We start from the raw sequence: 15,352 nt of genomic DNA, 5'->3' as shown, positions 1-15,352 counted from the left end.
TTTTGGCAGCTCTCCTCCTTCCATTTCTGAATCTAACTTAGAGAATGCTACCTGAGCCCCCCACTCTCTGTTATGTCTCAAACACAGGTGACTGTAACAGCACAAATACCAAAGATCCTTGAAAAAGTATATAGTGTGAATGCATTTGCTTCTATATCCCATGAAGTCACCACCTTAGCCTAAAACCTTTGGAGATTCCAAGTGGAGAACATAGAATTACGTAGTCCTAGTATTTTTGCATACACTGACAGTCAGGGCTATCCATTGCTGTTTGCAGAATCTTTACTTCTAGACATTTCTCTTTTTCATATTATGACAAAAACGGAAGCAAGCAAGTAAGTAACTATTAGAAGCCAGTTAGATTCTCCCTCAGCTGCCAGTTTTACAAACTGAAACAGTCCATGCTGGAAAAAGTCCAGGAAGGTTTTGTTTTCAAAATGTTAAAGTACCACTGCATGATGCAAGGTCACATGTGATGGAAGGCAACATAGCATCATTCTTTTCACCTGAACTTTAATGGCATCATAAGATTTATCTGGATTCATTCTAGAAGCTAGAAATGGCATGTGGGTGCCAGCTGCTTAGGAACATCCCAGAAGGGAAAAGCCTTACTTTTACTTTAAGGCGGGAGAAGATTTCTTCTTTTTTCACTGCAAGGTGTCTTGCTGCTCAGTAATATTTCTGTTTCTTCACACTGGAGGCTAGGACGGCATAGTTACCCACAGCATCACTGGCCCCCAGACAGACTCATGCTTCAGGATTGCTCTCTTCCTACCACTGCTGAGGTGCAGTTCCTTTATGTACTTTATGCTAATTGCTGGGCAAGACTGGTCCTCTGGCACTGCTTTTCTTCCCAGAAGCTGTTTCAGATGAAGCTGTCTACAGCCAAACCTGTAGTGCTGGGGCCCTACAACATGTGCCTCTCGGGCAGCTGCTTTTGTTGGTTCTGACCAGGTTCCAACCAGATAAGCTGAACTGTGAGGAGAAACAGCTTTCTGTTGCTGTAATACAGGCACCTGCTTTAGAACATCTCGCTGTTTCTGTGTGTTAACCTGCCCATTTCACTGTGGCACTATCAGCATGAGGGGCTGTGCACTCACATAGCTCCTAAGCAGCTTCATTACCAAGAAGATGAGCTTTCTTGCCCAGCCCGTCTCTGCCTCTATGCTACCAGATGCTTGTCAGCACTAGAGCACACCTTCCTTTCTGCTTGGTGGCAGCAGAGCTGCCCTCTGGAAGGAAGATTCTTGGACAAAGAGAAGAGAAAATGAACTGAGGCCTTGTTCTGGTTTGGTTTGGTTTTCTTTTCAGTAAATAGGACTCGAATTTTTTTTTTAATTCTGGATCCTAGCTTGTCTGTCATTGCTCACTTACTGTGATATACAGTGCTATTATCGAAGTTTAGTGAGACTGAGAATGAATGTAAAACCTTTTCTGCCCACCCAGCTCCTTTAATTCAGCCTCCCTAACATCCATCAGAGACTAACAGAGGTAAACCTTTGCCACGTGAGGTACGGTTTCAACTGCCCATGACAGTGATAAGCCTATTGAATCAAGCAATCTCGTTATGCTGTCATTTGAAATAATACAGTGTTAAATCTATTCTGATCAGGTTAGTCTGTGACTTCCTTTGACTGTTTCTTTTGAGAGACATTTTGTTTTAAAGTGTGGCATGCTCTCTCCTGGGAAATAACGCAATAAGAATTCAGTCCTCATTAGGTAGAAAGCTGTGGGATTATGTATGATTGCTTTAATATTAGGATGGACTACACAGCATTAATGTGATAAATTACTGCTTTGTGGAGAGACATGCAGAACATTTCTTCCTTTAAATGCTTGAAACATGAAAGGGCAAAAAAAATTGAGAGGTGTGGAGTTCTTATTTAGCAATATGCAGGCTCACAGGCAGCTGAGTTTGGCAGTTATTTGGATCAGCTTGCAGACCACACCGATACCACCTTATTCTCTTTGTGTAGCAAAGTCTACCATCTTCATTGTTGCTGGATTTCACAGGAACTGCTTAGTAGCGAGGAAGAACAGTTGTAATAAGTGACTGTTCATGTATTACTGTGTCACTTTAGCAGAGACAGGAAAATTATACAGTGCTGGCATGTCCATCAGTTCTGACTTGTAGAATATCCAGAAATGCTCTTCAGTATCTTTCTCTGAAGCTGTCCCAAAATCAAGAAGACCAAATGGCAAGTGCTGATAAAAGCTCTGTAATTAAACACGTTTCCTATCTCACATAGTTTTACGTGCTTGTCTGTGTTCTCTTCACCTACCTGTAGCAAAGAAAATCAAGCAAATCCTTAAGAGCTCTGAAGTGTCTTGGCAGGAAAGCATTCTTCTTGCTAACACACCCTTATCTGTAGCTTTGCTGACAGTACCATGAGGGCTGTTTACATGCTGATAATGATGCTGGCAATCAGCCATGAATAAATGATCAATGCCTTTCTGAAGAATGTAACAGTATCCAGTGGGAATCTGTCTTCTTTACGTGGATCCCCTCTACACCATTACCCATACACCTTCCCAGCTCTCATAAGCGTATTTTCTGCTCATTTTTGGGAAGTGCATCAGGAAATCTTTCCTTTAAAGACAGAAGCAGGCTTTCCCACAGTAGTTTTGTGGAACAAACAGGGACTTTCCTAAGTCAGAGGGTAGTTTCTTAAACAGAAGGCATGCATTCCCAGTGGAAAAACTTAGCAGGAGTCTGGAACACATATTTCAAGGGGAGAAAGAAAAGTGGGAGAAATTCATACAAAATAATGACCTGATCTCCTCCTGCCTGTTATGTGCTGGTTTAGGTTGGAGTTTCTTGGGAGTTAACCAAAGCTGCAAAAATTTTTTATCCTGAAATTTGACACTATTTGGAAAACAAAAAGGGGGGGGGGGGAATAAATTATGGGTTTGGTAGCAATTAATCTATTATCATCACCTTCTCTGCTGCGCTTCACAGACGATGAAACTTAAGCCAGGGCATTCTGTTCTGGCTGGAACGTCTCCACAGCCTGCATTGGGCTGAGTCCTTGACCTCCAGGGTTGGGCTGAAATTCTCACCAGTTTGTGCTTTCTGTTTCTCCCTGTCTGCAGGCAATCGGTGTCCGCCTCAACGAGTTGTGCCATGCGGAGAGCGAGAGCCCTGCCAACCTGCTGGGCCTCATTTATGATGAGGAGACCAAGAGGCGCCTGAGAAAGGAGGATGAGGAAGAAGACTTTTTAGATGACAGTAAGGAGACTCCCTTTACTACAAGAACCCCCCCTTGTAAGAACCTCTGCTTTAGGAGCACTTAATTTCTCTTCTCTTTTCATCCTCTTGCCACCCAGCTATATTTCCCAGTCCCTCACCTTCACCCCAGCTTCCTTCCCTGTTCTTTCCGTGCCTGGAAGTACAACATGACAAATGGGGAGCAGCACTGAAAGACTTTGAAGGAAAGGAGGCAGGGGGGAAGGAAGCCAAGCAGTGAGTTGCAATTCCTGTATAATGGAAACTGCAATTATAAGCAGGGTAATAATTTGTTTCTTGAGTCTTGCTGTCACCTGAGTGCTAAAAGTGGTTCAGACTCATTCACAGTTATTTCTGCCAAAATATTTGTGCTAGATTGGCTGGTTTTTTTTTTGTTTCTTAACACAGAAGAGTCATCTCACCTGATGTGAGTTGGCACAGCTCTGCCAAAGGCTTTTAAATCTTAACTACAGTATATTTTCCTGATTCTTAAGCAGAAACATAGCACAGTGGTATAAAAGGTATCATTGAAAATCTGTATAACAACAAGATGACTAAAACACACACATTTGTGCCTGTGTGTACAGAAGGGTGGGAGGGGGTGACAGATCACTGACTCTGAAAGTCTAGACAAGCATGAAAACTATAATAAACCCTGTGAATCAAAATAAGTTAAAACACATAGTGTTGTAGGTGAAGGTGGTAACAAGCATGCCCTCTCCAGACACCATTTGTATATACATGTGTGCTGTAACGTACTGCTTCCTGTGTACATATACTGTTCACCATTGAATGTAGCGTGCTAGCACTTTTTCTGTATCTGATGTCTTTTTCTGTGGTTCTGGGTTTGTTCTTATCACTGCATAAAGGCCAACTTTGAAGTAGAGAGGAGTAGGTGGGAGCAGTGCAATGGCATTTTTGGGAAACGATCTCAAGAGAAGGCATTAGCCCTAAGCTAGACCTTCACCCTTGCCGCTGTGTGGTGTGCCAGCACTAGCAGCTTCTTGAGTGTGGGTGTCTGTTCTGGATATGTTATTTGCCCTTTTGGAGATACATCTGAAGCAGGAGGAGGGTGTACTCAAAGTTTTCCCTCTCCTGCACTGTAAATGAACAACTGCGTTCCTGTGACTGACTGATATGGGGCGTTCAAGGGGAGTGGAGTGGAGCTGCTATAAAGGGTGGCCTAAGACAAGCAAATGGATAGAACAGGTTGTGATCTAGAAAGGCATTTAAAAGCTCAAGTATCCTCCTGAAAGCCAATGTCTGAGAATAACTGAATCTGACTGAGGGCAGAGATTTTCAACAACTGCCCTGTATGCTGTAAGGACTAGACTGAGGAGCAGGAAATATGCAGTTGGATATTCCGTTGCACTGTATGTCTCATCTGTATTTGATAGTTCAGATTATTATAGTCCCTACAAAGTCCATAGTTCATTACTGTTAATGCTTACAGAAGAATTAGCATCACAGAATTAACCTGCTTTTATCCGATCCATGCAGTGTCTTCTTACGTGTTTAGTTTGGACTGTTTCTTTGCAAGAAGTAACTAGGTCATACATGGGGGAAAGCAGGTGAAAACAAATCTCTCTGACATGCATGTAGATGAAATATCAGGCATATTAAAAATGGATGTGGTTAGTTGTTGTCACAACCAATTCATTTATTTGCTGTTTTTGCTGTCTGTTATCCTAAATAGGATTTTTCAAATTGATCAAATGCTGAAGAATCCTTCCACTTTTCAAGCTGAGTGCCATTAGATGGGTTACAAAGAGTAGGATTTCTGAAGCTGTTTGTTTAGACTCAGTTGAGACAAAACTTCAAGTGTTTCAATAATCCCTCTTCCCTTCCCCATGCTACTTTAGGTTAAGCATTTGAATGCATAATTTGATTAAGCAGTTTGATTTTGGTTGTTCCTTGATTATCCAAATAGCACTTGGATTCTTTGCACAACTAAAGAAGCCTGATTTCAAGGGGGGCTGTCTCTTCCGTTTGTAAGGGTAGTAATTAAGAATAGGCACAGTACCTCTTTACCAGCTAGTCATAACTATGTAGTTTGAGAATTTTTCCTGTATTTGAAAGCGACTGTTTTCTAGAACTGCTCAAGATTTCAGTGAACGCAAAACTGTAAAGGGGAAGAAGGATATCTATTTCTTAACTGCCATTAACTTTGAGACCTATACAAAATGCTTTAAGATTACATTAGTTTAGTAGGTACTACACCCTAATATACTATCATATATGCTATAGTATGTATGATATATGTATGTATACTGTAGTATATATGTCGTGTACTATAATACACTACAGTGTTGCTTCAATAGAATAGAATATATACTTTGTTACATTATAGTCTGTTAGTACTGTTGCAGGGCCTGGTAAATACATGGATTGGTACTTGTTTGATTGTGTTCCTTTTACTGTAGGAAATGTCAGAAAAGTCTCCTTTTCAGTGCAGCTTGCATTGTGCACCATATGTGAAAATGTCCATCACCTTTTGGTTCCAGATTATGTATAATCTCCTCGCTCACCATAGAAATATTTTTTCCTAGGCACTGTGAATCCTACCAAATGTTGTTGCCCTTTTGCACTGAAAATGGCAGCCTGTCAGCTTCTTCTGGAGATAACTACTTTCCTTCGAGAGACCTTTCCCTACATGCCCAGGCCACGTACCGAGCCTCTTGTGGTAAGTGGACAACACACACTGAAGAGGGAGCCATGCCCACAGAAGTCACTGGTCTCTGGCTTCTGTCTGAGGAGAGGTGGGGTGGGGTAGGAACTCAAGTGGATCGCTGATACAGGAAGAAAGGTGTCATTGTTTGGTGGATAGAAGATGGGCAAGGCACGTCAAATGGGTTGATTAAGCTGTGGAAGCACAGCATATACCAGAAGTTCAAGAAAGTTTTAAACCAGAGAAGAGGGCAGCGGATTGAGAAACTGAGTGTGGGGACCTGAGAGGTGTGGGAGATGGGCTGCAAGGAGGTGACAGTGCTACCTAGCTGATTAGGAGGAATAGTTGACAGAGAACTGAACAGGGCAGCTAGGACAAAGGAAGAGGATGGTTTACAGAGAATTGGATGGAGAGTAAAGGTTGCAGATCTTTGGTTAGACAACCAAATTGAAGGGGAAGTAAGGAAAGAGACAAGTCAAAGACCCAAGGAAAGTAATAAACTTCCATGAGACAGAGCGAGGCATAGGCAAATCTTGGCATGAATAGTAAGCTAAATGACTGACGAGGGGAGAGCTAATTTTGTAAACCCATGAAACCTGATTTCCAGTGGTTCATTCTTGTGTGGATTTTCATACAACTGATAATGCTGTTTAACCTTACCTTCAGCCTATTGTTTCACAAAATGCACAGGCACTCAGGTATCTTTTGTCAAATTGGGTTGAAGGTGACCATCACCTTTAGAGGTGGTTAGCATGGAATGAGATGAGGAATGAGCACACACGCAATTTCATCTTTTAAGCCTAATTTATTTAGGAAACCAGGATAAAAATTAAAAAGAACGAATGAGAAGGTAAGTTTCCAAAAGCCCATGAAGGATTTAGCCCTATTATTCTGTTTTTTCTTAATCACAGCCTTAGATCAAATTTTGCTGATGACAGTTGTGCTTGACAGGCTGATTTGGCTGGGCATTATTGTAATTAGGTTCTGAAATTAATTTCAAAGGCTGTAGATGACCTATGATGAAGTGACTCAGCCCCCAGGTATGCAAGAAGGCCAATTTTAAAACATGGGGATAAATTTAGCTGAAGTCTTCCTAAACACTTTGTTGATATTTTTACCATGTCATAAATGACTGCATCCAAAAGCAGGATAATACCAGGGTTTGGAATTTAGCTCAGTAAAGTAGTTAGGCTTGGAACTCAGCATATGTTGAGTAATGAAGATAAACAGAAATTTGTGCTCTTTTGACAGACAGAAATGCAAATGATAAATAGCTTTTCAGACTTACATATGAGAGAGGAGAAGGAATCATTCTGTTATGCACAGGCAGAAGAAACCTTAAGGTCAGACACATTATGCAAGAGCCTGTTAGAGAAAATGGCCACAGAGTGCTTCTTTTACCTTTGTGCTGGGGGGGCGGGGTGGGGAATAGAGCTGACACACTTGGTTAAAATGTTAAGTCTCTGTATTTATGGAATGATGCTTCCTTTCTAAGAGAATCAAGTACATAACGATCCACAGATCTAAAATTCCAGCAGAGGAAATCTCACTCACATTGGTGTTTGTAGGCATACCTGTTCCGTAGGTATGAGCGCAGATTTAGCAGCCTAGAAAAAATGAAGCATTTGCAATGAACTAGTTTTGGTGGACCAGTTTAACTACCCAAGTCCATCCAGACTTGCCAGGCTGAGGATATAAGCACCCATACCTATGTGTGAGTGAGGCAGGCAGTCCTTACTGAAGTTTCAAACAAAGCCTTTTACTGAAGCTGGTGGAGTAGATACAAGCTCACTTTGCACATGTCTGGGAGTGATGAATACATTCTTGGAGCCTGCTGCTGCCACGGTAGAGCCAGGGAACTGGAACTTGTCATTTGCTGTGGGTGAAAGTCATTCATTTTAGCTTAGCAGTTGCTGAAGATAGATAGACTGTGTGCATTGTCATTTAATTTGAGGGGGCAGCAATTTCCAGTGTTAGCATGTTGACAGACAGCTGGAGGAGTAATGTGTTCAGGCACTCCAGGTAGGGGAACTCTGGCTATGCCCTAGGAATATACCTATACTGCTATCATGGCTTAGTGTATGCATGCTGATTTGTGAAGATGCTGTAATTCAGACAGACTTAATCACAGATTTTTATCCTGAAATGCTTTAGCCTTTGTTTCATATCCTAAGCTCTGTCAGATGATGTTATTGTTCACGTTCACCAACAATTTACTCACAGCAAGGAGCTTTGTGTCATCTTAGATTTCACCTAGTTACATTTTGGGTGCATAGATCTCAAAGCTGATGATATCCCCAGTCAGAAGGTACAAATGATGTTCTTAAAGAGCCCACCATTTTGACTGTGTTTGCCAGTGTGGGAATTCACAGTCCTTCTTTCGCCTTTTCTAGCTATGGTTAGAGAAAGAGGATGAATGTCCATAGCCTGTGGAATTTTAGGACTTCTGCTTTTTTTTGGCCCAAATTAGTAACCAGTAGCTGGCACAAGTGGTGCCATTTCTCTTAATAAAAGGGAATGATGGTGCAAACTAGCTGCTCCCCGGTGCAGTGTTTTTTATTTTCCAGAATTTAAGTGCAGCCAACATTTTTATTACTCTCTGTTTTGTGCTGTGTCCTTTCAGCCTGATCTGCACACAGAAAGCTTGCTCTGGGCCATGCTTTCATGGCTGTCACACTGTCAGCTGCCTTTCTCAGCTTTTCTGCCTTTGATGAGTACAGATCAATGAATTCTCTAATCAACTGTGGGTCCTTTTGGAGCAGAGACATAACCATCTACCCAGCATCTTCGGCAACAGCCACCTTTTATTGCCACCTGTCCATTAGGGACTATTTATGTGTTTTTCCCCTCATGAGCTTGCCAACAAGGCACCAATTCACTCAGCAGTGTTAACCTAATAAGCATGTTAACACTTCCTAACTCTTCCATCCTGACAGCCTGGCTCAGGCTGCTGCAAGCCCAATGAGTAACTGGATTAGAAAGTGTCAGAGTAGATGGAGAACTGTGTGATAGAAACAAATTCACATCTGAAGCAGTTCTTTGTGAAGCTACTATGGTTGCAGTGGAAAGCATGAGGGCTCATACTGCCTGCACATCTGTGTGGTCTGCATTCTGCTACAGGATCTGGAGAGCTGCAGGCTGCGTCTGGACCCTGAGATGGATCGGCACAGGTATGAAAGAAAGATCAGCTTTGCTGGGGTTCTGGATGAAAACGAAGATTCGAAGGATTCCCTGCACAGCAGCAGCCACACCCTCAAATCTGAGGCTGGCTTCGAGGAGAAAAAAGGTTTGTCAGCATAATAAGGCTTTTGTACTCTCCGGGCTTGTGAAGTGGCGCTTATTTTGTGTTTCCATTTGCATAGACTGTGTTAAAAGCAGGCAGCCATGGAGTCACGTGGCTTCAAATCATTTCAGAGACGCTTCTGGCCTTCAGGGTTAAATATAACAAATGTGAGAAGCAAAGATGTTAAATTTTATAAAACACTGCTATGACTGATGCCAGCTGAGGGCATTGCAAGATTGCTAAAAGGGAGGATGCCTTGTTTGAAACTGTCTCTCAGTGCAATGCTGAGAGAAGCATAGCTATTTGATTCACGTTAAAAATAAAGATCAAAAGTGCTCTTGTTCCTCTTTTATTTTGATGACAGTTTTTCTTTTTGGGAAAACCACAGATAGGAGGGATCTTTCTGTGAAAATCTATACCAGTTTTGAAGTCATGGCATCTCACAGAATTAGTCGTTGATCACTTGATCTCTTGAATTCTTTGCTACCACATGAAAAAAACACACATCTCTGTGGCTTTTAATGGCTAGCAGTTTAATGTTACCAACATATTGTATACTGTACAAGCAAACCTCAAGTTCACTGTGTTTGCTAAGAATAGCAGATTGTTTCCATTTTTGAGCCATCTCATGCAAAACTCGCATACTATTTGATGGTACAAGTGTTGCAATACAATATACAGTCATCGTGCGTATTTGGAATTAGAGGCTAAACTGCCAGACAGTTCCTGTAAATGATTTTCCCTCTAAGAAGTTTTCTAGAACTGTTTAAATTCTGTCTCATAATAGCCATATAAAGGTGCAGATGTTTGAATGGTAATTCTGATGACTGTTTGAAAAGGATAATGTTTGATTGCTTGGAAAGGATGGAATCTGTGGCTGGTTATCCTCTAGAAACTGTAATGTGCATTAATGATTCAGAGGAGCTTTTATTGACTTCAGGGGGCTTTAGATAAAGTTTGTGCTTTCTTAGCTGTGACTCTGCCACAATTACTGAAGAAGATATTAGGAAACATTAGAGCTGCTTCCAAGACTTACATGTGTGTCAGGTGGGACAGTTAATCCTGTGAAGACAGCTAGGTATACACCTAAGAAAGGTGAGCTGGATAAATTCATGCTCAACTTCTTTTTCAGTACCCTTGGCACACTGGCAGCTAGGAGAAGCACACAGCCTTGTGATCTGTCTGATAGTCTAAGATCAGCAGGATGATACATCTCTAACTATTTAGATAAGGAAAAGCTTCTTTTCGGGTTGGGCTTTTTTTGAATATACTTACAGCAATTACTTGAAACCACCTTTCAGCATCTCAGGCAGCAGTCCCTTCCACTGGGATGTTACCTGACTGGGAGCATGCCTATAAGCATGCAGTCCTGCTGGAAAATGCTGGTGGCTGTTCTCTATCCTATTTTTCTCAAGACAATACTGACTTAGATTTTCCTATATGTGTTACTGTGCTACAGGCAAAATGCAGAACTATTTTTGCAAAGTTAGTATTAACTTTCTGCATCCTTGACTCTGTTAAACTACATTTTCCCTGCAGTTTTGGTTGGGGTTTTTTCCTCATTCTCCCTTTTCCCTAAACTGCAATGCAGTATTCCTTTACTAAATCTGCCTCTTTACTACATTTTAGAGATGGGAAATGTGACCATGGTAGGAAGATTGAATCCTAATGTACTAATGGACTCTTGGCAAAAATGGAAACTAAATAAATGCAAGATAATGTTATATTTTAAAATGACAGTAATTAATGTTCTTTTCTCTGGCCACAGCATATTCTTCTGGGGATCCAACTGGGCCAAATATTACAGATGCAGAGGCATCTTTTGTAATCTACACTTTCCTAGATAAGAAAATGTTGTTGTGCAAATGTAACTAGAACTGTGTTGCCTGCTGTGACAGGTTTCTCTGCCTTAACCTATTTGATAAGTACTAATCTGTTTCCTTTCATTTTTTACTGGAGTGTTAAAAACTTTGCTCTCATTGCTCACCCCAGGTGTGGCTTAACAGCTATCCAAAAGCTGCAAGTTTACTGTATAGAATCTGCTCCAGGTAGGTCTGAAATACAGACACTAAAGCTAGGTAGATGCAGGCTCTCAGAGGATCTTATGTACTCTTTGGGTACTAAAATGGAATTCTACAGACCTGATGAAATGCAGTCACAAGCGCTTAAGTGGTTTGGCATTCGGGGGAAAAGAGCCACTGTACTGAGGTTAATCTGAAAAGAATTCAAGCAGTAGTGATTGCTAAGGAACTCAGCATATTCACTTGGAGGGAGATTCTCTGTCACTCTACAGTGATTTGCCCAGCTGATACATGAGGACTGAGGAGCAGGTCTCAGAACCTGTCCAGATGTCTTTGTCCAGCCACTGGAAATGGGATTGGGAATTGGGTTCTGAAGGAATTAGGGGCATTCTCAGGTGTAAAGGTGTGTTTGATTTTCCCTGAAGCCAAAATGTAATTTTGTTAAAATATTTTCTTACCCATGATATCCAAAAAGCTGTATCCTGTTCATTCTCAACAACACACCAAAATCGATCACACGTGGCCTTGCCTGATTAGATCTGCAGTAAAATGACTGAGTGTTGCAACATTTGGACTGACATACTGCCATGTACTGCCTTTGAACTAAGAGGAGAATGAAAGTGCAAACAGTTGGTGCTTTGAACATTGAACCATTTCATGTCTGTGCTCATCAAAAATGCAGTGTCAATGGATGTTGTTAATGCCTGAAAGCTGCTGATTTGTCTGAAGGAGAGGATCTACATGCTCCTGTTTCCTCTAAAGCATTCTAATGACGAAGAGTAACATGCAGAGACACGGATTTATGCAAATCTTACTTCAGAGAAGTCTCATGTGCTAACCCCATGAAACAGACTACCCTTCTGCAGTCACGCGTGCTGTATGAGTAAATAATTGATCCTACTGCAGAGCTCAGTGAGGTTTACAGACCCCAGGCCCACAGGAAAATAGGTTTGTCCATGATGCCTTTTTCATGTTTGGGATTCAGCCACCTATCCCTAGCAAGAGGGGATTCTGCACTAATGTAAACCCCAGGGGCTGGCAAAGAAAACTGCAGTTTACAACCATTGGGCAGATCCTGTTTCCTGGCAGGAATTGAATCAAATTTGTGTGAATCGTATGTTTTCCTTGTCCAGGCTTTGGGTTTCTATTAGAGCAGCTGACTCTACTTGCTGGTGGGTGAAAAAGGGCTAATTCCAAATACAGACAAGGCCTGAGGTGATGTACCAGGTCTCCAGGAAATGAGGTGCTGAGCACGTTTCTGTAAAGCATCTTTACTGCCCAATTGACAGAGCTGCATTGGCGATGGCTTTGGAGGGAGCCTCTGGCCCCACATTCCTTGGTGGAAGAAAAGACGCTGCAGTATAGGCTGACAGCAAAGGGGAGGGAGGGAAGGGAGGGCCAGGATATCTTTCTTTTTTAAATGGGGAAAAATTAAGGGGAAAAAAGTCCTCTTTTATTCTTTTAATACAGTTCCCATCAGGAAGATCAGGATAGGAGGCTCCCGCTTGCTCCAGATTAAAGGAACCCGCAGTTTCCGGGTGAAGAAGGGGGGTTCCCTTTCCAGCATTCGCCGGGCCGGCAGCCTAAAGAGCACCAAGTTATCACGGCAGGACTCAGAGTCTGAGAATGAGGAGCTGCAGCTGTCCCACAGCAGGGACACTGTCACTGATATAGGTAACTTAGACGAGTGGGTGGAAAGGGAGGGGACAATAGGCAGGACCTAAACTCCTGATGTGATTGCAGCAGAGCTAGAAATGACAGGAGACCCTCACCCCAGCAGGCTAGGGAAAACCTAGAGTCCTCTTCAGGTGACTGGCTGAGCCAGGAACACATTCAAATCCTGGGTACAACGTTGGCTCCATGCACAGGTTAGCAATTCAGATTTCCGTGTTAGAGCATGAACTCTTGGAATGCTGGTGCCTGCCAGCCAAGCGCATGCTGTCTTTAGGGGAGCACATGCACGTGTGTATATGCACATACACACCCCCCTAAATCCTATGATACAATGAATACATGAGGTCATATGCATATACTGTCCATACTGACAGGAGATATATATATATGTACAGACGTGCACTTCATATTCTATGTAGGATATGATGTCATAGGCATGTTTTATGACATGTAATATATATATTCCTATATATAGAACATAACATGTACATGCTACATACTATATTTCTACATATTGGCATATACATATACTTTTACAGTTTACAGATGCCTTTCTTAATCTTCAAAAGATGGATCACCATATGTCTATCTTATGGAAAGCAAATGAGCATCCTGCCATGAGAAATCTCCATCACAGTTGAACTAAAGGGGCTCCCTCTGCTAGAGATGTTAACCAAAACCTATGGTTTAGACACATTTGGAGCTGAAATAACCTCCCAAGCTTAATGGTGATTTTTATGTTCCCCAAAAGATGCTTCAGTAGGTGAACATGGAGAGTGGGATTACCTGTTCTGTAGACTGTGGCAAGTCACAGTTCACTCAAAGAGGAGAAAGAAAGGATTAAGCAGAATTCATCCCCAGCCATCTCTTTAGAGCATTATGTTAGTTTGATAGGAGGCTTATGAGTTATGAAATGGCTAGAGGAAACAGAAGGATCTGTACAGTTCCCAGAGAAATCACTCACTTGCCTGAGTTCTTTAGAACTAGTGTGCTAGAATCAGGATTTTTTTCCCCTTTTATCCCCATAGCATTAGCAGTTTCCATGGGCAATTGGCAGTGACTTTGCCCATTGGCATTTCCAGTTGGGTGCCACTTCTGGTTGGGTTTTTTGTTGATGTTTTAGCCACAGAGCCCAGTCAATGCAGATCACTAAACCAACCATTTGCAGCATCTGAATGATGCAAAGAATTTGTTTATGATGTTTTTTGTTTGCCTTCTCCCCTTCCAATGAAGAAAAAAGTGGGGAGGGAGCAGTGTTTGCTACTGACAAGATGGCCTGTGAGCCAAGCCTAAATGGTTCTTGTAATTGTCAAGCCAGCATGATAAAAGGATTGGGGAGGGGTGTCCAAATGCAGTCTCTCCAGTGTGGCATATTCTGTGTACTCTGGTGTATTCCCACAAAGCTGGCCTGGCTTACAAGTGCTGTCCCTAGTCTTAAAGCACACAGGGAGCAATAAAAACAACCACCTTTTGGGTATTTTTCTTTTGAAGAAGGGAGCCCATGGAGTGCGAGTGAACCTAGCATTGAGCCTGAGGTGCTGAGCAACACAGGCGCGGAGGAGAACTACCATCGGAACATGTCGTGGCTGCATGTGAGTATAAGTCTGCTCCAGTGCTTTCAAGGATGCATTTTCAGTAGGAAAACCTTCATGCTGGCAGTGACCAGATCACAGTCTGTGCTTTTTCCATGTAGCACCAAGGATCTCAAAAGAATCTCAAGTGTAAGTGAGCTGCAAACTTTGGAAATGTCTCTTTGTCATTTCTAACATGAACTAAAGCTTTTGTCTTGCTCCCTCTATTTTGTATATTTAATTTGTATGGCAGAAAGGGACTATTTATCTCTAGTGTGCCAGGACAGCCATGCTACCTCAGCTGAGAAATCCGTTAGCTCAGTGTTCTATCTTCAGCATGGCTAGTAGGGGTAGTTCAGGAAGAGTAACAGAATGGGCTGCAGTGTGAGTTGGGCTCCCAGCTTCTGGGGAATAGCATTTTAGAAACTGCTTCAGCTGCAGGTTCTGTCATGAGCGTTATGTTTCGTAACTACCAAAAAATTTTTCCTAGGGAGTTTTTCTAACCCCTTTTTGAGCCAATTTATATACTTTTGTCTCCAGTGACTCTGCGACGGTGAGCTTAATTATGCACCTTTGGGGGGGGGGAATACCTACTTTTGGAACATTTTCTTTGGTTCCATTAGATATATTTTATCATGATGTCTAACCCAACAGGGCCTTGTGTAGTTTCTACTGTATCCAATAGATGAGTACAGTGGTGCAAATGCAGGGCCTAAAACATCCATTTTGGTGATCTCTGTACCTGTGATTTAGACATGCCGAAAGTCAATTGGGCAGGTCTACACAGTTCAATCCACTGGTATCCACCTTGACCTCTGTTCTCTCATGACACACTGTAATGGTGCAGTATGGACAGTGTCTTTTGGAGAAGAGTTGGGTTAACTCCCTGTGCACAGGCTGTATCCTGCA

General features: G+C 42.2%; 1 protein-coding gene across 6 annotated transcripts in view; it reads left to right on the top strand.

The window, feature by feature from the left end:
* UNC80 (unc-80 homolog, NALCN channel complex subunit) overlaps positions 1 to 15,352 on the top strand; it is a 122,151-nt gene that overhangs the window by 48,576 nt on the left and 58,223 nt on the right. For 3 of the 6 annotated variants that reach the window (XM_062602241.1, XM_062602257.1, XM_062602249.1), the window contains exons 24-28: positions 3,094 to 3,265; positions 5,776 to 5,909; positions 9,015 to 9,180; positions 12,669 to 12,872; positions 14,364 to 14,464. In XM_062602241.1, the coding sequence (XP_062458225.1) occupies positions 3,094 to 3,265; positions 5,776 to 5,909; positions 9,015 to 9,180; positions 12,669 to 12,872; positions 14,364 to 14,464 (777 nt within the window). The remainder of the gene's footprint in view (positions 1 to 3,093; positions 3,266 to 5,775; positions 5,910 to 9,014; positions 9,181 to 12,668; positions 12,873 to 14,363; positions 14,465 to 15,352) is intronic. The other 3 variants (XM_062602287.1, XM_062602277.1, XM_062602268.1) reach the window with 2 other exon arrangements.

The sequence above is a fragment of the Pezoporus occidentalis genome, unplaced genomic scaffold (assembly GCF_034315485.1).
Source record: "Pezoporus occidentalis ecotype Australia unplaced genomic scaffold, CSIRO_AGI_Poc_V1 ctg118, whole genome shotgun sequence".
Lineage (NCBI taxonomy): Eukaryota > Metazoa > Chordata > Aves > Psittaciformes > Psittacidae > Pezoporus > Pezoporus occidentalis.
The sequence above is the reverse complement of the archived record's forward strand: the minus strand, read 5'-3'. Positions and strand labels throughout refer to the sequence as shown.